The sequence below is a fragment of the Salmo trutta genome, chromosome 7, assembly GCF_901001165.1.
Source record: "Salmo trutta chromosome 7, fSalTru1.1, whole genome shotgun sequence".
Classification (NCBI taxonomy): Eukaryota; Metazoa; Chordata; class Actinopteri; order Salmoniformes; family Salmonidae; genus Salmo; species Salmo trutta.
This window is the reverse complement of record NC_042963.1, coordinates 16,495,465-16,514,130: the sequence shown is the minus strand read 5'-3', so window position 1 is coordinate 16,514,130 and position 18,666 is coordinate 16,495,465. Positions and strand designations below refer to the sequence as shown.

The window sequence follows — 18,666 nt, the reverse complement described above, 5'->3', positions numbered from 1 at the left end:
GTGCGTGATTTCTGTCAAGGGCTGGCTCAAGAAAGCAGGAGAGGTAGAGTCAGGCGCAGGAGACAGAGAATTCTTGACCACACTTCTTTATTCCAAAAAAATAGATGTGGTCGCCAAAAAATAGGGACGCAGCCCTTAAATACTTCTGCGGTGGTGAACACAATGAAACCAACCACAGGCAGAGGAAAACCAGCACACGTTCCTCAAGCACACAAAACGGACAAGAAACATAATCACGCACAAACACAAACATCCTACGCTAAACTAAATAAGCCCCTCCTACTAATGACTAACCCAAAACAGGTGCGTGCCTACCTAGACCTAACCAACAGAAAGTGAAACAAAAAAGGATCGATGGCAGCTAGTAGGCCGGCGACGACGACCGCCGAGCTCCGCCCGGCCGAGGAGGGGCGCCACCATCCGTCGGTGTCGTGACATTAGAGCAATGTGCGCATCCCTCACTCTTTTGTCATCCACTGTCATCCATAGGCCTATCATTCTCATACCAGCACTTAGAACACAGTTTTTGTGGGGTTTTTTCAATGTCAAGGTTCAGTCTGTCAACAGGGATCAGGCATTACATGGAGGACCTAAGGACCTGGAGGACTTGAGAGCACTATTCTGGATCCATGAAAAAGTGTCTGACATTCAATCGCCTGTAGATTTGTTATCTCAGTGTGACTGGGGCTTGTTTCCAATCATCAAGACTGATATCAAGAAACATGTCAAACATATTGATACGGTTGCTAAGTTGGGGAGAGGTCTGTCCGTGATAAAGCGCTGCTCTGCTTTCTTGACATCACAATCAACCAGACACGTCCGACATTCTTAGAAAAAAAGATTCCTTATAGAACCAAAAAGGGTTCTATTGCTTGCTTCATATATGGAACCCCTAAAAGTTATATATTGAACCCTTTCTTAGGGTTCTTTAATCAGAACCCTAGAGGTTCTTCTTCATTGAACCAAAATGGTTCCATGTAGAACCTTGCATGGTGCCATTTATGAATTATGGCCACCACTATTGAATAGTAATATTTTTTGTTAAGAATATAACATAATAAACAATTAGATAATGGACAAAATAATACCAGCATAGTTTGTTTAATCTTCTGTCATTGGAAATGTGCACTGGTGGCCAGGGAGGCATCTGTTCGTTTGAATGATGACGCACGTCTACTCTTGCTGACTTCTTTACAATACAATACAATACATTAGTTACAGCGAACAACAAAGATGTGGCTACTGCTCCGTTCTCAACCCACCCAAACAGCACACCTCACACATACAGTTGAGACGAGCACAGGTTGAAGTTGCAGTGCAGCACTCCTGGATGGAGAGCATGTTGTGGGTATAAGGGTCTTGCTCAAGGGCCCAATGGTAGGGGAATGTTTTGAGGATGTAAATCCAGCAGCCCTCCAGTTGTCAGATCAATTACTATCTTTTTTCCAGCGCCTGGCCCAGGATTTAAACCGGCCACCTTTCGGCCACAGGTACTGCTCCTGCCTCAGGTCCAACTCCTTAGCCGCTGGGCTACCTACCACCAGTACAGTATGGGTTGTTGCCTGACTGGTTCCAGAGAAGAACAAAAAAAGGAGCAAAACCATGAGTTCATCTTTAGAAATAAGCAAGAGTTAATCTGCCAAAATTAAAACAAAATATTATGCAGACATACTTATTATGATGTAGAAGATCTGGTTAAATAAAGGTTAAATGAAAAAATGTAAATAACTTACAGGAAGTTGCTGTCAGCAGCAGCCAAAAGAGAGATCCTCTGCCTCTAATACTTCTGGGTTACAGCCAGACTGAGCAAATCATAGAGATAGTGTGTTAAAAGTAATGTAATGATTAACTAGGCTATTGAATCACCAAGACTTATTATACATAATTTATTCTAAATAATTAATACATACCTCCTCTCAGTCAGCAACAGTCTTCTATGGCTTCATTAAACATAGTCCCCTCAATTGAATACACACTGAAATACTGAAATAAAAGTAACAATTAGCTAATTGCCAATGTTAGGCTGGGCCTGTAGCTCTACTTGGCATATCCCATAATAAAAAAAAAAGTATTTGAAAGAGTTGACTGGCTAGCTTGTAAAGTGGCAAATTAAAGTAGCCTAGCTTTAGCTTTGCTAGCTTACAAACGTGCTCAAATTCGAATAATGTTTACATTTTATTTATCTAGCCTGCACTTTATCATGTGACTTTGGCTTCATATATTTGAATTAATTCATCAACTTTCCTTACCTTAAGACATGTGCTTATTGGTAGGCTACTTGCAAGTTGGTTCAACCACCATCCTATTGCATCTTTATGCTGGAATGGCAGTTGGTTTTTGATTTTGACTCGGAATGGCAGTTACTTTTGGAATTGAACAAAAGGTTCTATAAAGAACCCCTATTATATCTTAGGGTGCATTCGTCAAATTCAATCTGGAGTGCCAGAGTGCGCTCAGAGTGCGCTCATTTGTAAATTCAGAGCGTTGTCAGATTGTCAGTTCTTAAATTCAGAGCGTTTCGCTCTCGGAGCGTTCTCTGGCTGAGGAGTAGGGTTGGTCTGGCTTCACAATGGCAGTCAAGCACCCAAGCTAACTGGCTAATGTTGGCTAGCTTGCTAGCTACTTCCAGACACAAATGAGAGAACACCTCACTCTGACCATTTTACTCACCCTACCAGAGCTGGATAGGCTGTTTTATGTTATCTAGAGCGTCGGTGACTATAACTGCTGCTGGCAACAATTTAATTAAATTTTTTTGTCAAAGTTTACTGACACCGGTCATATTCAACTGGTGTTGAGCCTTCGTAAATTCGTCAGTTTTTCTGCGCTCTGAATTTACAAATGCACCCTAAGAGTGTATGCTTTTATTAAACACATTTCCTCTTGCTTCTAGCAAACATTTACTTTGCAACAGCACAGGTTTGTATGAACCTTGCTGTTTGCCATTCAGACCTTGGCAACAATGTTGCAAAATAGGAATTTGATCCTCCCCCTGCCATAGAGAGCTAATGGTGTTATTTATATAATTTAATTAATATACATTTAAAACAGCTGTAACAAATTAAAAGGGAATGTTAGCTGTCATTTCAGAGTTTGATGTGACTGGGTTAGCTTTGTTAGCTGTTGTTTTCTAAAATCCGGTTCCCCATTGTACTCTGGGGTAGGGATAGAACTCTCAAGGTTCTTTAGGTACTGTATATATAACCTTTTTTACTAAAAGGTTATTTAATCTCATCCAAAGTACCAAAAGGTTCTATATAGAACCCCAAAGAACCCTTTTTTCTAAGAGTGTCGTTTTATCATACCTGGACTACTGCCCAGTTATATGGTCAAGTGCTGCAAAGAAGAACATAAGCATTTTACGGTTGGCCCATAACAGAGCTGCATGGCTGGCCCTTAAATGTACACAGAGGGCTAATATCAAGAACATGCATGTCAATCTCTCCTGGCTCAAAGTAGAGGAGAGATTGACTGCAACACTGAATGTTGAAAGCACAGAGCTGTCTGTTCAAACAGCTAACACACAGCTCAGACACCAATACATATCCCACAAGACATGCCACCAGGGGTCTCTTCACAGTCCCTAAGTCCAGAACAGAGGCTGGGAAAATGCACAGTACTACATAGAGCCATGGCCACATGGAACTCTCTTCCACATCAGGTAACTCAAGCTAGCTGTAAAATCTAATAAAAAAGCAACATAAAATAACACAGACATTGTAATATTGTATAATTGTATTGTTGTAATATTGTACATTTTATATCATACATTTGTAATGGTAGAGCAGTGTACATTTTTATAGTGTACAATGTCTTGTGTGATGTATTGTTTTATTTATGATGTTGACTATTGTTTTGTTGTGATGTTTTGTTCCTGTTTGGACCCCAGGAAGAGTAGGGGCTGCCTTGGCAGCAGCTAATACGGATCCTAATAAATACTAAATACTCAAATATAGTACCAGGTTGCCCGTGCCATCATCATATCGAGAAATATTTTGGGAATATCAACCAGATTTTGCTTGGGGGATCTGGATCCCGAGGATGGTGCGGTGATTCATTACTGTGCAGATGCGATTTCCCATGCATTTATTCATGTTGTAGAAAGTAGGGCTTGGATATAATCAAAACGTGAGCCCACCCACTAATCATAAATTACAGAGGGTGTCTGCTCTTTTATTACAATATTTTATTGATTTATTTCACCTTTATTTAACCAGGTAGGCAAGTTGAGAACAAGTTCTCATTTACAACTGCGACCTGGCCAAGATAAAGCAAAGCAGTTCGACACACGGAGTAAAACAAACATACAGTCAATAATACAGTACAAAAACAAGTCTATATACAATGTGAGCAAATGAGGTGACATAAGGGAGGTAAAGGCAATAAAAAAGGCCACAGTGGCGAAGTAAATACAATATAGCAATTTAAAAACACTGGAATTGTAGATTTGCAGTAGGTGAATGTGCAAAGTAGAAATACTGGGGTGCAAGGGAGCAAAATAAATAAATACGGTAGAGGATGAGGTAATTGTTTGGGCTATTTATAGATGGGCTATGTACAGGTGCAGTGATCTGTGAGCTGCTCTGACAGCTGGTGCTTAAAGCTGGTGAGGGAGATAAGTGTTTCCAGTTTCAGAGATTTTTGTAGTTCGTTCCAGTCATTGGCAGCAGAGAACTGGAAGGAGAGGCGGCCAAAGGAGGAATTGGCCCTGGGGGTGACCAGTGAGATATACCTGCTGGAGCGCGTGCTACAGGTGGGTGCTGCTATTGTGACCAGTGAGCTGAGATAAGGCGGGACTTTACCTAGCAGGGTCTTGTAGATGACCTGGAACCAGGGGGTTTGGCGACGAGTATGAAGCGAGGGCCAGCCAACGAGAGCGTACAGGTCGCAGTGGTGGGTAGTATATGGGGCTTTGGTGACAAAACGGATGGCACTGTGATAGACTGCATCCAATTTGTTGAGTAGGGTGTTGGAGGCTATTTTGTAAATGACATCACCGAAGTCGAGGATCGGTAGGATGGTCAGTTTTACGAGGGCATGTTTGGCAGCATGAGTGAAGGATGCTTTGTTGCGAAATAGGAAGCCAATTCTAGATTTAACTTTGCATTGGATATGTTTGATGTGAGTCTGGAAGGAGAGTTTACAGTCTAACCAGACACCTAGGTATTTGTAATATGCTGTTGCTCTGGATTTAGTTTCTAAAGGAATCTACTTTGGAGGCTGCGTGGGTAATTGGAGGCTTGAGTGTGGGTCAACCTGTGATTATGTCTGGGGTTGGTTCAATCAACGCATCGCCCCACCACCTAATCATCGATGTAAAGAGCCCTAGAGTCGCACTATAAAGACATTTTGTCACATTTGTTCAAGTTACAGTCAAGGGGCTTATTGGAGTGCAGAACAGTTAGGAATGAGGATGCCTGGGTTTATTTTTACAGACATGATGAGTTATTGTTTAAGTCACGGGTGGTTCCGTTCTGCAACACCACTTGAACCCATGGGACAATGCACAGCCATATCTTATTAGTGTGAGATATTTATTAACTTCATATATGACTGTATATCATGTTAAATGCAGTGATACTCAAGGCAAGCTAATTGTTGCTGGTTAATCAGTCAGCTAAATGTTTACAAGTCAACGTACATGTCACTTAGAAATGGCCTTGTTTTTGAACGAAAAAAAACATTGTCCATTAAAATAGCATCAAATTGATCAGAAATACAGTGTAGACATTGTTAATGTTGTAAATGACTATTGTAGCTAGAAACTGCAGATTGTTTTATGGAATATCTACATAGGCGTACAGAGGCCCATTATCAGCAACCATCACTCCTGTGTTCCACTGGCACCTTGCATTAGCTAATCCAAGTTTATCATTTAGAAGAATTAGAAAGCACTTTTGCAATTATGTTATCACTGTTGAAAACTGTTGTCCTGATTAAAGAAGCAATAAAACTGCCCTTCTTTAGACTAGTTGAGTATCTGGAGCATCAGCATTTGTGGGTTCGATTTCAGGCTAAAAATGGCCAGAAAGAAAGAACTTTCTTCTGAAACTCGTCAGTCTATTCTTGTTCTGAGAAATGAAGGCTATTCCATGCGAGAGATTGCCAAGAAACTGAAGATCTCGTTCAACGCTGTGTACTACTCCCTTCACAGAACAGCACAAACTGGCTCTAGCCAGAATAGAAAGAGGAGTGGGAGGCCCCGGTGAACAACTGAGCAAGAGGACAAGTATGTTAGTGTCTAGTTTGAGAAACGGACACCTCACAAGTCCTCAACTGGCAGCTTCATTAAATAGTACAAGTAAAACACCAGTCTCAACATCAACAGTGAGGAGGCGAATGATGCTGGCCTTCTAGGCAGAGTTCCTCTGTCCAGTGTCTGTGTTTTTTTGCCCATCTTAATCTATTCTTTTTATTGGCCAGTCTGAGATTTGTGGTCTGCAGTGAAAGGCAGCTAGATGTGCTGTGCATGGCCAAACATTCAGAGATATTTTTCCTGTTTAATTTGCTTCTCTCTGCCAAGCCGCTGCACAAAGGAAAGTGGGTGATAGGTGTGTGCAGCGGCAAAGTGTGTGAATGGATTAATTTATCATAGACAGACACAGGAAGCGAAACATCTGCACAGAGCTGTGGGTGCTGTTTTGGAGATGAGTCAAATCTCTTTACTTCAGGCCCAATCCTCTCAACTTCTCTCTAGCAAATGTAACAATACATGGCTTTCCCGAGATGCATATTTTTAATAATGCTCTCCTCTTCCTTCCCAACTGTGTTGGATTTTGCAGGTTTTAAGGACCCAAGGTGGTATGTGAGCAATGTTACTGTAGAAGGTCATCTGAGAGACAAGATAGCTACTTGAAAGGAATTTGGAACTTGGCAGTGTAGATTGTAGTCAATCAATGTTTTGTCACAAAACATTTTGTCATCATATTATTTCATTTTTTAGATACCATACCCATGGGTAAACACTGAAGATACTTTATGTTGTGATAGCACCACCAGCTAAGTTCATTGTTTCAGTAATGTTAACTTTTTCCTGTTTTACAGGAAGTGCTGGGACTCCTGTCACATTTAATGAGAATGGCGATGCTCCAGGACGCTACGATATCTTTCAGTACCAGATCAACAACAGGTCAACAGCAGAGTACAAGGTCATCGGCCACTGGACCGACCAGCTACACCTAAATGTAAGGACGAATGCGTAACTGCTTTGTCTTGTTATTGTATGCAAGTCTAAATAACGTTACTTGTTAATAAATCACATTAACATCCATGGGGACTCATTTTCCACGATACCTATCAAATAACTGTCAAACAATCAATTTAAGTTATTTGCCAACGTTGAAAAAATAAGATTTGAAATGTTAAAAAAAGTCATTTACCAGACGCTCTTATCCAGCATCCATGCACACATTTACGTACTGGTTCCCCGTGGGAGCCGAACCCACAACCCTGGCGTTGCACTACCAACTGATGATGTTGATAAATTAAGTTGATGTTAATGAGTCATCTTCTTTTAGTTCTTGCCCACCTTTAAGATCAATGTAACACATGTTCTGCCCCACTCAGAAGGATGCCATGCAGTGGACCAGTGGAGACCCCTCTGTGCCCGCCTCTGTGTGCAGCCTGCCCTGCAAGATGGGTGAGAGAAAGAAGGTGGTGAAGGGAGTACCATGTTGCTGGCACTGCGAGCGCTGTGAGGGCTACCACTTCCAGGCCAGTGAGTTCATTTGCGAGCTGTGCCCATATGAGCAACGACCCGACCAGAACCACACTGGGTGCCAACCTATCCCCATCATCAAGCTGGAGTGGCACTCACCCTGGGCAGTGGTGCCAGTCTTCATCTCTGTCCTGGGCATTCTGGTTACCACCTTCGTCATTGTCACCTTTGTGCGCTACCACGACACGCCCATTGTCCGAGCCTCGGGCCGGGAGATGAGCTATGTTTTGCTTACGGGTATCTTTCTGTGCTATGCTATCACCTTCCCCATGATCGCAGCCCCTGACGTTGCCGTTTGCTCCATCAGGCGCATCTTCCTGGGCCTGGGTATGTGCTTCAGCTATGCAGCTTTGCTTACCAAAACAAACCGCATCCACCGCATCTTCGAGCAGGGCAAGAAGGCTGTGACTGCACCGCGGTTCATCTCCCCGGCCTCCCAGTTGGTCATTACCTTCAGCCTGATCTCAGTTCAGTTACTGGGTGTTTTTGTGTGGTTTGCCACCGACCCGCCACACATGGTGGTGGACTATGGCGAGCAGCGCACGCAGGACCCTGAGAACGCCCGTGGGGTGCTCAAGTGTGACATCTCGGACCTCTCACTCATCTGCTCGCTTGGATACAGTATTCTCTTGATGGTCACATGCACTGTTTATGCCATCAAGACCAGGGGAGTGCCAGAGACCTTCAACGAGGCTAAGCCTATTGGATTTACTATGTATACTACCTGTATAATTTGGTTAGCTTTTATACCTATCTTCTTTGGGACGGCACAGTCAGCAGAAAGGGTGAGTGTGTTTTGATTGTGTGATTGTATTTGATACACCTACATCAACTGTAGGCCTACATGTCAAGGCTATGTAACACAGTCAGATATGCTATTCATCTTATTCTGTATGCATTGACTGGCGCCTCCACCTCTTACACAGGTAAATAAGATGCAATCTGATCAAATGTAAAGCTGAATATTATTATTGTCAACTCTTTAACCTAGAGATCCTTGCTGTAGTGAGACTAGTTGCTGTTGAGCCAGGAGCTGGTCAGGGTTCTTAGCTCTTGATTGGACAGAAAAGAATGGCTTATTCACGCGTAGATGTGGTCTATAATATTACGTGCTGGCTCAGGTGTGAGGTTTGGCTTGTCATCAGACAGTTGTAATCCTCATCACTTTATGACTAATGGGAACGTGTTGTCTACAGTGTAAATGTCAGTAATCCATTGTGCAGAATTCATCCCTCATTTGGCTAATATGTTGTGAACCTCAGAGGCTCTTTGGTGATAGAGGTGGTAGGCAATGGACAGAGTCTGTGGTCGGTGTTGTGTTTTATCACCCTTTAAGGTCAGTAATTATTTTGACCCCTGCTGTTTACTAGCCAATCAACTTAGTTAAGTACCATCACTTCAGTTCTCTGCACTGAATGTTGACTATGTAATGACATGTGGAATTAAATTGCTAATAATATGGTTGTTCTCAACTATTTTCACCTTTAGAATGCTGCATATGATTTTCCGGGAAGTACATAGGTCATAAGTCACACTTGGAAAGGATGGTATCTGTGAATAAGCTGAGGAACCTCTACCTCAATCTTCATATTGCCTATTTTATCATCCCATGGGATTGCAATGCACATTTTCAAGTAAGTGTCATACCACACCTAATGATCTAGCAAATCCCATAGCAGTACAAAACGTTCAATTGGTCCAAGTACTGCAGCATACTGGACAATTTCAAATAATTTCACAGGCTGCGGTATATAGTCTGGATGAATTCAAAGAGTGATTTTTTTTCCATTTAAGTTTTCTACTGGAAGCTGCTTCAGTCTATTAAATTGAGACCCTGAGTTGAGCATCTGGTTCACCGAAGAAAGGCTCTGTTTTCTTCCCCCACAATTTTTGGACCAGATCTCATTAGTACAGTTCTGGTGCGTAAGGAATTTCTTCTCACTTCGTTACAGTTTTTGGATGGCGTGAAACAAATATAGTAAATGACAGCTTGGCTTTGAGTAGATGTGGCAAGGTGTTTGATAGCTGAACATTGGCTTACATAGGTCACAAATATTGCAAACTATGATTGCGTTATAGAAAGTCCTTACCAGCCAAGCCATACGTAGTCCTTATCAATTTGTGTAATATTGTTCCAATTTAATGTAAGATACAAATGGTTTACCATCCTTACTGTTCAATGGTAAGCTTATTTTATAGACTATACCCCATGAGAGCAACTCACTGGGGACCAAATAATTAAAACAAGTTATCATTTTTTAAGTCTTAGATCTGTAAGCGTTCCCATAACTCTTTTGCCAGATGGGGATTATACCTCATAATTTTTGTTATCTTTATTGGTAGAGCTGGTTGCAGTCTGTAGTCTAAAATATGATGCTAGTCTCTAATATTGACCCACTATTATATGTCAATGTTGTTGTTTTTTCAAGCTAGAGGGAATTGTTTCTAATCTGTGGTGAACAAAGACTGGGTTGTTTACTGAGACTATGAGAAACCTGACAAACACGTTGATCTTGCTTATTATTCAGAGTGATATGTTGTGTCTGCTTAGCTCTGAAATAAGAAACACAGCTATGGCTAAAGGTATTTACTTTTTTGTCACCCATTTAGGAATTGATGCACCAATCCCACCTATATGTAGTGTAAACATTTGCTAATAGCATGATACAGTGCATAAACTTATAGGGGTGCACATGTTTTATTTATTTATTTATTTTATTTCACCTTTATTTAACCAGGTAGGCCAGTTGAGAACAAGTTCTCATTTACAACTGCGACCTGGCCAAGATAAAGCAAAGCAGTGCGACGAAAACAACAACACAGTTACACATGTGATAAACCAACGTACAGTCAATAACACAATAGAAAATCTGTATACAGTGTGTGCAAATGAAGTAAGGAGGTAAGGCAATAAATAGGCCACAGTGGCAAAGTAATTACAATTTAGCAATTAACACTGGAGTGATAGATGTGCAGATGAAGATGTGCAAGTAGAAATACTGGTGTGCAAAAGAGCAGAAAAAAACAAATGGGGATGAGGTAGGTAGTTGGTTGAATGGGCTATTTACAGATGGGCTGTGTACAGCTGCAGCGATCGGTAAGCTGCTCTGACAGCCGATGCTGGGAGATATAAGTCTCCAACTTCAGTGATTTTTTTTGCAATTCGTTCCAGTCTTTGGCAGCAGAGAACTGGAAGGAAAGGTGGCCAAATGTGTTGGCTTTGGGGATGACCAGTGAAATATACCTGCTAGAGCGTGTGCACGTGTGGGTGTTGCTATGGTGACCAGTGAGCCGAGATAAGGAGGAGCGTTACCTAGCAAATACATAGATGACCTGGAGCCAGTGGGTTTGCCAACGAATATATAAAATAAATGAATGACTGGAATTCTGTTGTATGTCCAGGTATTATTCAGAATTCAATTGTAAGTCTACAATGAAATATCACCCGTTCTGAAACTTTGTTTCCATTACTAGCATCTTGCACATCCTCGCTCTTGACAGGATGTATGAAAGTCACCACTTACCAATAGATTGCTGGTTGAGGATTTTGCCTCAAGAATAGATGTCCAGGTCTTACAGTCTACGGTTTTACGTTTTAGATTCTAAATGAACCTACTAAAGCTTAAACCAAGTTTATTCACCCATTGGATTAAAACAGCTGCATGAGACAAAATACATATTCACACCAGTAGTAGTGTATATATATATACACACACACACACACACACACACACACACACACTGCTCAAAAAAATAAAGGGAACACTAAAATAACACCCTAGGTCTGAATGAAATAAATAATCTTATTAAATACTTTTTTATTTACATAGTTGAATGTGCTGACAACAAAATCACACAAAAATAATCAATGGAAATCCAATTTATCAACCCATGGAGGTCTGGATTTGGAGTCACACTCAAAATTAAAGTGGAAAACCACACTACAGGCTGATCCAACTTTGATGTAATGTCCTTAAAACAAGTCAAAATGAGGCTCAGTAGTGTGTGTGGCCTCCACGTGCCTGTATGACCTCCCTACAACGCCTGGGCATGCTCCTGATGAGGTGGCGGATGGTCTCCTGAGATCTCCCAGACCTGGACTAAAGCATCCGCCAACTCCTGGACAGTCTGTGGTGCAACGTGGCGTTGGTGGATGGAGCGAGACATGATGTCCCAGATGTGCTCAATTGGATTCAGGTCTGGGGAACGGGCGGGCCAGTCCATAGCATCAATGCCTTCCTCTTGCAGGAACTGCTGACACACTCCAGCCACATGAGGTCTAGCATTGTCTTGCATTAGGAGGAACCCAGGGCCAACCGCACCAGCATATGGTCTCACAAGGGGTCTGAGGATCTCATCTCAGTACCTAATAGCAGTCAGGCTACCTCTGGCGAGCACATGGAGGGCTGTGCGGCCCCCCAAAGAAATGCCACCCCACACCATGACTGACCCACCGCCAAACTGGTCATGCTGGAGGATGTTGCAGGCAGCAGAACGTTCTCCACGGCGTCTCTAGACTCTGTCACGTCTGTCACGTGCTCAGGGTGAACCTGCTTTCATCTGTGAAGAGCACAGGGCGCCAGTGGCAAATTTGCCAATCTTGGTGTTCTCTGGCAAATGCCAAACGTCCTGCACGGTGTTGGGCTGTAAGCACAACCCCCACCTGTGGATGTCGGGCCTTCATACCACCCTCATGGAGTCTGTTTCTGACCGTTTGAGCAGACACATGCACATTTGTGGCCTGCTGGAGGTCATTTTGCAGGGCTCTGGCAGTGCTCCTCATGCTCCTCTTTGCACAAAGGCAGAGGTAGCGGTCCTGCTGCTGGGTTGTTGGCCTCCTCCACGTCTCCTGATGTACTGGCCTGTCTCCTGGTAGCGCCTCCATGCTCTGGACACTACGCTGACAGACACAGCAAACCTTCTTGACACAGCTCGCATTGATGTGCCATCCTGGATGAGCTGCACTACCTGAGCCACTTGTGTGGGTTGTAGACTCCGTCTCATGCTACCACTAGAGTGAAAGCACCGCCAGCATTCAAAAGTGACCAAAACATCAGCCAGGAAGCATAGGAACTGAGAAGTGGTCTGTGGTCACCACCTGCAGAACCACTCCTTTATTGAGGGTGTCTTGCTAATTGCCTATAATTTCCACCTGTTGTCTATTCCATTTTCACAACAGCATATGAAATTTATTGTCAATCAGTGTTGCTTCCTAAGTGGACAGTTTGATTTCACAAAAGTGTGATTGACTTGGAGTTACATTGTGTTGTTTAAGTGTTCCCTTTATTTTTTTGAGCAGTGTATATACCCCACTTTGGGTGGTCTCCTCCTCTCTAAACCAAGGCTACCCAACCCTCTTCCTGGAGATCTACTGTCCTGTAGGTTCAGTCCAACCCTAATTTAGCATATCTGATTCAGCTAGTTAAGGTTTTGTTGAGCAGATAATTAGTAGAATCAGGTGTGTTAAATTAGAGTTGACTGAAAATCCACAGGACTGTAGATCTCCAGGAAGAGGGTTGGGCAGCCCTGCTCTAAACATTGCATCTTTATTACTAGGCAGGAAGTTAAGTGATACAGGCCACAAACTGTTCCTTCTCCCTTAAAACGTATTAAGGTGACCTGACCTCGACTCCCTGCCTCACTAATCCACAGCTCTCCACCCTTATCAGTTCCTGACAACATGTGATTGTCTTCCCTGCACTCAGTACATTCCAAGCTTAATTGCCTCTACCATATACATTCCTCCTACAGATAACCATTAACTTCTGGTGTAGACCCTCTAGATCAGGAGTGGGCAATTCCAGTCCTCGAGGGCCTGATTGGTGTCACAGATTTGCCCCAGCTCCAGCTAACACACCTGACTCCAATAATCACCTAATCAAAATCTTCAGTTTAGAATGCAATTTCATGAATCAGCTGTGTTTGCTAGGGATGGAATAAAAGTGTGACACCAATCAGGCCCTCGAGGAGTTGCCCACCCCTGCTCTAGACCATAGCACTCAAGATTTCAATAGGATACCTGATAATTAACACTATTCCAAGTTTAGGAGTCAGAACTCAAAATCCATCATACTGTACGTTATTAATCTTTAGAGAATGACTTGCTTAACTGGTCCTTGAAAAATCAACTCCACCGGCATCACTTTCTTAGAGGACTGAAAACACCACACACATCAAACCCTTTATTTGTGGAATAGTAAAAAAGGGGGCTCAACGCATTGTAGCCTATTCATATTTCAGAAAATGCTTAATCAATGCCACATAGATTGCACTGTCCTGAGGGAGCAATTATATCAAATAAATCCTATTCAAATTGTTATTTACTGTCACACATGGCTTAATGTTCATAGGAAGAACACGTGTGAATGGTGTCCCTGGAGAAAATATAAAATCGTTCTGATATAGCACATGACCATCACTCCACTATTTAACAGTCTTCCCCATTGATCTGAGCAAGCTGTTTAATAGCTGGATAAATGCCCCAGCTCTGTCATTTTAGAAACAGATGATTCTGATTTCCACTCTCATCACAAAGGTAATACACTTGTGTGGGGCGTGTGCACATTCCCTTGCTGAGATTGCCAACTGTCTAGTATTTGTCATTTATGCACACACTAATGGTTTTATGGTTGCACCCTACTGGTTGTTAATCCCTCATATGATCATTTTGGTTTGAGTTTATACTGAAGCCTCAATTTCCATATTCACATGTTGTAAGGGGTGCATTTATTGTCACACTAGCATTATTTTAATACACATTAGTTATGCATTGCGTGTATGACCTCTGCGTTCATCCACCTCTGGCCTGCTCGCCTCCCTACCTCTGAGGAAGCACAGTTCCCGCTCAGCCCAGTCAAAACTGTTCGCTGCTCTGGCACCCCAATGGTGGAACAAGCTCCCTCACGACGCTAGGACAGCGGAGTCAATCACCACCTTCCGGAGACACCTGAAACCCCACCTCTTTAAGGAATACCTGGGATAGGATAAAGTAATCCTTCTAACCCCCCCCCCCTTAAAATATGTAGATGCACTATTGTAAAGTGGTTGTTCCACTGGATATCATAAGGTGAATTCACCAATTTGTAAGACGCTCTGGATAAGAGCGTCTGCTAAATGACTTAAATGTAAATGTATGACTTAGGCCAGGGTTTCCCAAACTCTGTCCTTGGGGCTCCCCAGGGATGCACGTTTTAGTTTTTGCCCTAGCACTACACAGTTGATTAAAATAATCAAAGCTTGATGATGAATTGATGATTTGAATCAGCTGTGTAGTGCTAGGGCAAAAACCAAAACCTGCACCCATGGGAGGCTCGAGGACCGAGTTTGGGAAACCTTGACTTGACTCCAGGCATAAGCGACATAAGCGGTCACTTAGTGCTCCCGGCTGCTAGGGCTCCCCGAAGAGGGGGGGAACTCAGTCACGGTCTCAACTTAATATTGAGAGTTAGAATAGTAGAATACACAAGGTGCAAGTTCGAAATTTGGTTGTGCAGTTTCTCTTGTCACTCGATTAGCCGTGTCAGCTAACAATTTTTAGATTGGTAAGTTAGTCTAGCCAGTTATCTAAACTTGTAGTAATCACTGCCAAATACAGACTGGGCACAATGGGCACGAGCCCAGGGGCCCTGACCTCCTAGGGGCCCCTATAGATTTTGTTAGTCGCTCTCACTCTGATATCATTAACATGGTATAAGTCATGGAAGAATGTGTAGAATCGCAGAAAATTTGCTTTAAAACAGCCAACAAAAACTCTCCACCCGTGGAAAAAATGGGTAGAATTGCAGGAAATTCACTTTAAAACTTCTAAAATTATCTCTGCCCCATGGCAAAATGAGTAGAATTGCATGAAATGTGTTATAAATTGCAACATTTTCTCTGCATGTAACGAGTGTCGTGTGTGGAGGACCAAGACACAACAGGGAAGTGTATACTCATCTTCTCTTTCTAATATATAAGAAGGAGAAACAAAATAAACACGTATACAATTAACAGAAACAACACTAACAGTTCTGTAAGGTGACAAGCACAAAACAGAATACAACTACCCACAATACAAACACACCCCTAATTATAGGACCTTCAATCAGAGGCAACGATAGACCGCTGCCTCCAACTGAAGGCCCCAACACCAATTAGCTAAACATAGAAATACAAACGACTAGACTGAACATAGAAATAAACTAACATAGAACAATAACCAAAACCCTGGACTAATAAATCAAATACCCCTCTAACTGGACACATACACAAAACCACCCTGAACCACATAAAACAAATACCCCCTGCCACGTCCTGACCAAACTAAACACTAACAAATAACACCTTTACAGGTCAGAACGTGACAAAATTTGTAGAACTGCAGAAAACGTGCTTTAAAACTGCAAAATGTCTCTGCCCCATAGCAAAATGAGTAGAATTGCATGAAAGGTATTCTAAAATTGCTAAATGTTCTCTTCGCCCCATGGCAAAATGTGTAGAATTGCTGGAAATAAACTTTAAAACATACATTTTTTTTATCCGCTGACAAGAGGGGGGCCCCACTCCCAACCAAATCTAGCTTAGGTCCCCCAAAAGGCCCTGGCTAATTCATTTCCATTTAACATTTAATAAACATGGTCTTTCAGACGGCATGATTTTTCTCAGTTCCTTAGTTTCCTCATCCCAATTTCCATAACATTATGAGTTTTTTTTTTAATCAGAAGTAAGTTGTTATGTATGTCACCAGTATGCAGAATGGCATTTACATGAGTAAATAAGCTTTGGACAAGTAAGCCTTGTCCGGGCCAGAAGGGTCCATAGGGCAAGAGCCTATCCCCTGATTCTGTAGCATGACGCAGCTTGATGTACAAGTACACACCCTGGACAGAACGCTAATCTGTCGCAGGGCCTTACACCCAATCCATCTTCTTAATGCTTAGTGCCAGGCAGAAAGGCATTGAGTCCCAGTTTTAGAATCTCTGGTACGACTTGACCGTTTGAACACCCAGTCTCAGGGCAGGCACTCTAACCACCAAGCTACTGGGTTTGGTTAAGCATGATACTGAACCAACAAACCCATTATTATTGAATTGACAATGCGCTGGGAAATTCTTCATGAAAATTAGCAATGCCAAAATATGATAATTTAATCATAAACTATCATGATTGGCATTATTATTCCTTGCATTATGTCCTCAAACTTGTTAGAAAGAGCACATTGGCTGAAAGTAAAGTTTAAACTTTTTGGGGGCTGAAAGTAAAGTTTCAACTTTCAACACCCGTTGAATACGGCCAGTCTCAGTAAACGCTGCCAAAAAAAGTAATTAAATTGTTGCCAGCAGCACAGTTGCAGTCACCAATGCTCTGGGTAACATAACATCCTAACCAGCTCTGCTAGGGCATATAAAATGGTCAGAGTGAGCTGTTCTCTCATTTGTGTCTGGAAGTAGCTAGCAAGTTAGCCAATGTTAGCCAGTTAGCTTGGGTGCTTGACTGCTGTTGTTAGGTCAGAACGCTCGGATGAACCCTATTCCTCATCCAGAGCGTCCAGTGTGCACTCTGAATGCTCCGTGAGCGAAACGCTATGAAATTATAAACGCTATGAAATTATAAACGGACAATGCTCTGAGTTTACGAACGCACAGACCATACTCTGGCACTCCAGATTAAATTTACGAACACACCCGTAGTATAAACCAGCCTTTGGTCTTGAAATCTTTGGATGTTTAGTACATGGCCTCACATGCGAAGAGATGGGTGGGGCTAAAGCTTAAGAGGGTGTGAATGATGCTGAATGGGTGTAGACAAAAAAGAGCTCTCTAGTAGGTGTACCAAAACATTCAAAAGGCCATTTTCTCAAAAGTGAGGTTACAAGTTTATCAACTTTCAAAGCAGAAATACTTTCCCATTGTTCCCCAACTGCAGTGTATGATATACCATTTTCTAGCTCTAAGTCTCTACTTTTATCCAATGTAAAAAACACAATTTAACATTTTGCTACATAATGGGGGGGTCTACTAAGCTAACATATAGAATTGTTTTAAGATGGTCATACCAAAGATCATTTAGCTATTTGATTTTTTAGGACCCCTGTATGTATCAAAAAACATGTTTAAACATTATTTGATGAAATACAAATACTGAATTTGGCACATTGAATGCATTCATAAATGGCAAAACAGACAGTTAAAAGATAAATCATAAGGAATAAGGTTTTGAAGTCTCTTTCCTATATCTAGGAGATATAAGAAAGCTGAAGAAATGTTCGTTTTTTACACATATTTAACCCCTTTTTTTGTTGGCACAAATTACCTGCACACTTCTGTTCATTTTTTACATACGGACCTGGTTACCGTGACACTCGTGGGGGATCATTGAGCAAAATGAAGGACACCATTGAGTTCGTGAGAGTCTAACCTTTCCATAGAGTGGTCATACTTTTTGTAAGGCGTCTAGGTGTAGCAGGTAAGGCAGAGTCAGGCGCAGGACACAGAGATGAGTAATTCACATAACTTTACTCAAAACAAATATTCCAAGAAGGAAAATAATCAAGCTGTCACGGCTGTCGAAAGGATTGGACCAAAGTGCAGCGTGGTTGTATTTCCACATTTTATTAAATCCGTGAAACTTTGCAATACACAAATAACTGAATATGACAAAACAACAAACCGTGACACAGTGAGAAACAAACACTACTCAAAATATATTAAACCACAAAATCCAGGAAGAAAACCCCTACTAAAATATGATCTCCAATTAGAGACAACGAGGACCAGCTGCATCCAATTGGAGATCAACCAAAAAACAACAACATAGAAATAGAAAAAACTAGAACTAAAACATAGAAATAGAAATAGAAAACATAGAACCACCCAAAACACCACCTGTCACGCCCTGACCTACTCTACTATAGAAAATGTCATCTTACTAGGGTCAGGACGTGACACAAGCTCATAAATACAGACCTACTT

At 42.0% G+C, this 18,666-nt stretch overlaps 1 protein-coding gene across 1 annotated transcript in view; it reads left to right on the top strand.

The window, feature by feature from the left end:
- The window catches only part of LOC115197031 (metabotropic glutamate receptor 8-like), a 259,937-nt gene that overhangs the window by 225,630 nt on the left and 15,641 nt on the right, over nt 1-18,666 (top strand). The window contains exons 8-9 of the mRNA XM_029758159.1: nt 7,045-7,184; nt 7,567-8,502. Coding sequence (XP_029614019.1) covers nt 7,045-7,184; nt 7,567-8,502 — 1,076 coding nt within the window. The remainder of the gene's footprint in view (nt 1-7,044; nt 7,185-7,566; nt 8,503-18,666) is intronic.